Source organism: Tigriopus californicus, chromosome 7 (genome assembly GCF_007210705.1).
Source record: "Tigriopus californicus strain San Diego chromosome 7, Tcal_SD_v2.1, whole genome shotgun sequence".
Taxonomy (NCBI): domain Eukaryota; kingdom Metazoa; phylum Arthropoda; class Copepoda; order Harpacticoida; family Harpacticidae; genus Tigriopus; species Tigriopus californicus.
In genome coordinates, this window is record NC_081446.1 from 11335243 (window position 1) to 11340348 (window position 5106).

General features: G+C 38.5%; 1 protein-coding gene across 2 annotated transcripts; it reads left to right on the top strand.

Annotated features, from left to right (window-relative positions):
* The first annotated feature begins 2172 nt into the window (after window positions 1-2172).
* LOC131883805 (uncharacterized) lies at window positions 2173-4971 on the top strand. Of its 2 annotated transcripts, none has more exons than XM_059231378.1 (4): window positions 2173-2596; window positions 2766-2856; window positions 4421-4613; window positions 4706-4971. In XM_059231378.1, exons 1-4 carry the CDS (start codon window positions 2338-2340, stop codon window positions 4952-4954), a joined length of 792 nt encoding a protein of 263 aa, XP_059087361.1. In that variant the 5' UTR covers window positions 2173-2337; the 3' UTR covers window positions 4955-4971. The 2 variants fall into 2 exon arrangements, with proteins under 2 accessions (XP_059087361.1, XP_059087362.1); XM_059231379.1 differs by having other exon boundaries at window positions 2793-2856.
* The last annotated feature ends 135 nt before the right edge of the window (window positions 4972-5106 follow it).

Below are 5106 nucleotides of genomic sequence, written 5' to 3' on the forward strand. Positions count from 1 at the left end.
TCTGTTATAAAATACGTTGTTATATCAGTGTTTCCCATTAAGCAATTGGCTTATATCCATTTTATTTATGTAATGTCACAATCATCTCATCTAGCAATATAAAGCAACAATTACATTTCATCGTGTGGAAATTTCTTGTGGAAGGATGTTCAAAATTCTTCCTGTCTTCTTTCCAGACTTTAAAAAGATACACTATCGGTCGGATATCCATTCCAGAGGTGGTGTTCCTTGACTAGTGCTTTGGATGGTTTTAATTCAATACTCCCACACGGACAAGAACACTTTTCACTTTTATCGATAAAAGAGTATGACGTTGAAACCAAGATTCAGTAGAGAAAAGCCTAGGATTAGATGGTAACCGCAAATCTTTGCGGTCAGGCTTTCGTTCTTAACAAAGATTTGACTACCACCTAAGGTGAATATTTTGCAATGAAAGTTGCTCAAGTTTTCAAGTTTTAATTAAAATGCTGAATAAAAGTCTTATAAACCTGACATATTTTTTGATCAAGTAGAAGAAATACTATTTCTTTTGTTGACAACTACGATACATGTAGTTATATAAGATGTTCTCAAGAAGTGGAATCGTTGGTTGTCAAGCTTGTTTCATTGAGTCATTCAAAGGATAACATACTGTTTTGTTTTTGCAAAAGTTTCACAAAATAACGGCGAAGTTCAATAGCCAAATGTTACATTTTCGAAGGCAAGATACATAATGGATTTTTACGTAAAGAAAATCCTAAGCGATCGCTAAAAACAAATATCAAGTGAAATAGCTAGATCAAAATTCAATTTTCGTGATTTTTGATTAGGTTTCTTCTACAATGCATTATGGTTTGTTCCTCGGGAAAAGGCACTTTTCCATTTTCACCTTTGTTCACCGGTCAACTAAACCATGCTCTTATCCTTACAATGCAACACATTTTTCGACGCCCTCTAACAGTGTCGTTCAGCCCTTTCGTTAAAGAGAACTCCTCATGGCTGAATTTACCATTTCCCAAGAATTCTAAATTCTAAATGGGCTTAGTAAATAAACTTATTATGCAACCCAAGCTAAATAGTAACATCATATGAAATGAGGCCAAAAGGAAACATGTTAGGAGGGCGTTGGATGTAGACCAGGACATCATTTGGCTCATCGAAATTCCCCTCCAAGTCTTCATCGTTGATGGGAGCTCTCTCAAACAACTTGCATTCATGTGCTGTCTCTTGGGACTTTCAAATTCAATTTCTCACAAAGAAGGGGAGGTACCCTCTCTGTTGACAACTTTTCCCATTGTCTCGGAACTGAAATACTGTACATGTGTCAAACGATAAAAGTTTAGCGAACAGCATTTCAAGGAGACTTTAAAAGACATCATCGTTACCCATTAATAAGTAGAGGAACGGAATGAAGTATTATTGTCCCTGAATTGCGAATTTCTCCTTATCTTTTAGCCCTTTTATAAAGTCAGGAACCATCATAAAACCATATTTGATGCCATTTTGGTATTTTTTCGATGGATCAAAGCAAGCTTTGGTTTTTATTGACAACAAATTTGCGTAAAAATTCACCTGAATTTGCACAAAAATGTGCAAATAAAATAAATTTTCCGGCGCTTAGTAATATATGTGAAACCTATTTTGTTTTTCACATACTTTCATATCAAAAAGCTTTTTCAGGCAAACTTCAAAATCAAGATTTTCCCAAAAAATGTTAGCAATTAATACTGAGTTTGCAGATGCAATTAATTTGCAGAACATTCTGGGATATGGAAGTTTTTTTTACAAAATTTGCAAAATGTAACTTTTGGCCGGCCTTAGTCATGAGCTTCGTCCGCGTGGATATGAACGTGTACTGCCAAGCCTTTTTGCCGACAGGGTTAACTCAACCGGGTCTCAATGACAACCATGTTTTGCTCCTTATTATCAAATTCAGCAAAACGTATTGAATATTATGTTCCATTCGTGAGCCTATTTTATCCGTCGACCTCATGTGTAATTCTCCAAGAACAGCACGTTCCCATTTTCTAGCCTTGACGAATTGAGTGACCTAGATTTGACTTGGACCAGGTAGCCTTGTTCCAAATATCATACCTTCAAAGGCCCCCGCTGAAGTGAGTTGGTTTTACTATTGCTATGCTAGGGCATGAGAAGAAAGCCTTGGTTTTCATGCTCACATTCGAACAGGGTATCTTTAAACCTTGCATATGGCGCCGAATAATTTCGTTTCCAGTCCCTTTCAGAAATTATGACCACCCTGTAAAGTCATTTCCATTCCATACTTCTCTTGCCTTTAAGAAGCGTAGGTCTCAATTTTCATTACACTGACGTCCCTCCACAAATCCTCATGCGTTAAAAATGCCTCCACAAAGAGAGCACTCAACACCATCATCACCCGGCGAGAATCCAGAATCTGTTCCATCTAAAGTGGATCTGGCTCCACGACAAAGTCAAGCCCAAAGCCCCAGTGTTGACAAGACTGGCTGGTCCAAGAATATCTTGGCGAAAGTGGCCTCGTCCAATTCATTTTCCAACGCTTCCAACAATCAGACTGCTCGCGCTGCCAGACGATATAAGATCATTCAACATGAGCGTGTTGGCGCCGTTATTAGCAATGGTGCTCATTCTGGCCATCGATCGGAATATAGACCCGACTTGTGATCTCCTTGCGATCTGTAATTGAGTTTTGGGCCTGGTATTCGAGGACCAAAAAGAGACTTTCATCTTAGGTTTCGAAGTGACGGGGATCAAATCCGGGATTTGACCAGAATGAGCCCCATTTCAAGAGAACCATGGCTTTGGACACGAATCAGACACACTCATCTCTGGACAAGGACAGGACATTGATTGTAGTCTCACAAGCCCCAAGATTCTCGGGTGAGGTGAAATTCTTCAATCTTGAAAAAAAGGCACATCAAATTTCCGGAAAAAAAGCTGGAACAATACCATTTCATGTCAGTCGAGAGAAACCCCTGCCATCAGGATTGACAAAAACCATGTTTTCACACGTTTTGACAACTTGAGCCTCAATTCTTTGATGGATCATTGTGCGTGGAATACAACTTTATTTTAAGCCAAACCCAAATGTTGTTGAGAATGCATTATTTTGCCAGCATTATATGGCACCAAAAAAAAGGAGTTATTTCAAGATTATCAAACCTAAACATTAACGGTTGACGTTTCACAAGACCAACCGACTTTAAAACAAACCCTGAACCCCGAATGTATGATCCAGAGTCTATTTAATCAAAGTTAATAGTCTAATTGATCCCTTAACTTGAATTTGTAAAACTATAAAACTATGGAGACAGTGTTCTCTAATGCCTCGATTCCTAAATAATGTACGTACAATTCATGGCAGGATTCGCTGATATTTTGTATGGGACTCTGACGTTGTTGTCTCATTGGCAATTCATTTTTTTGTGCTGAATAAACTAGAGTAACTTCTTTTTGCGTCATCAAGGCAAGCTCAACATTACGTTGAGAAAAGAATTTATGAATGAATGAAGGAAGACAGAAACTAAAGGTCATTTCTAAAAACTTGTCTAGTAATGTGTTCATAAAAATTCTGTTAAATGGGATGACTGATGATAATATAGTAAGTAAATGAATGAAGACAGCGACGGAGAAGATCTTCCAGTATGTTGTTCTTTTTAATATATGCACCGTCTCATTGTCATCCCTATTTTGCGATTTGACGATGGGTATCCCTAGTAGGGAAATTCTCGTTTCATTTCAAGGCCATGTTTCAAACTTAACATTGAGTCATCTAATGTATAAAACGGTCGAAGAAAACAGGGCAACAAGTTGTGCAAAGCTGGTGATTGATTTAAAACCAAGGGAAAAATGTTAACCATTCTCTAATTTGTGACCAGGATTGAACCCGAGGTAGATCAGTGAAAAGCCGGTCCTTTATCACTGCACTTCGCAATGACTTATAGCTTTACAGCGATTATAAAGGTTATTTATGAAAACCTGATTCGATAGCATGTTCTATAAGTAACATTCTGTGTAATATAATAATAACGCATTTAGCTAATTGAAGCAATGATCGGAGAAGATCAAGTAGATAGAGACTAATTTATGAGCACGATTTAATCCGTGAAAGAATTTCCCCCTCCACCCCTCATCAATGCATACAAAATAATGATTTGATTGGGGTTGCAAAACCATTGCATTGAAATCTAATAGTGCTCTTCTTAGAACGCACTCTAAATATTCATTCTCGAATCAAATTTGATTTTAGCCCGAGTCTCCATTATGCAGTTTTCAAAGTACCAATTTACCACGAGTCTCTTAAAAATATGTGCCCTATAATTAATCAGAAAAGAGAAGTTGCTAAACTGATCTAAAATTTACCATGGGACAATAGCTTTAAAGTGGAGACACTTCTAGTATATTTTGTTTCATTCAAAAGTTAACACTTTTTTTTCCATTCCAGGGCCCTACTCATTTCAACACTGTTGCTAACCTTGATCTTGCTGCTCATTTTGAAATGGTTGAATTTGATCGAAATGTGCCCAAAGCGACTGAAAGGAGGAGCAAGTCGCAATCTTATATTTGAGTCCAATCATGGATTCAAACATGCATATGATCCCACGGATTGCGAAGCCAGCGCCCTTCCACCCATCCAGGTCTGCTGATCCTACACTCTCAAATCGCCCAGAGCTCTTAATGCATGCTGAAGCTCCTCTTTTTTTTACTTTCTCCCTTTTCTCTTCTTTAGGAATCGATTTGCCCCGAGACTTCAGTGAGAATCGATAACATGAATGGATCTGGATTGACAACCAATTCGAAATACATTATTCACTCTCCAAGAGACCGGGTTAGGAAGCTTAGTCATGTGGGCAAATTCCCGATTTCCACAGAGAAGCTGCACTCGTACATCAGTCCCTTGTGGGACAATGGACCACGGAAGAGGAGCTTCGAGAATATGCGTCCCCAAAATGCTCCTCCGTCAGGTTCTTTTGTGTGATGCCCCAGAACCCGACACCCTCTTCAAAACGCCTTGTTGAGACAGATACAAGAGGACCTCTAAGTACATTCTTGGGTAGCGGCAAGAATAATAACCCCTACTACAACAACAATTGTATTCACCTTGAATTGGATCCCTCCAGGGACGTGTGG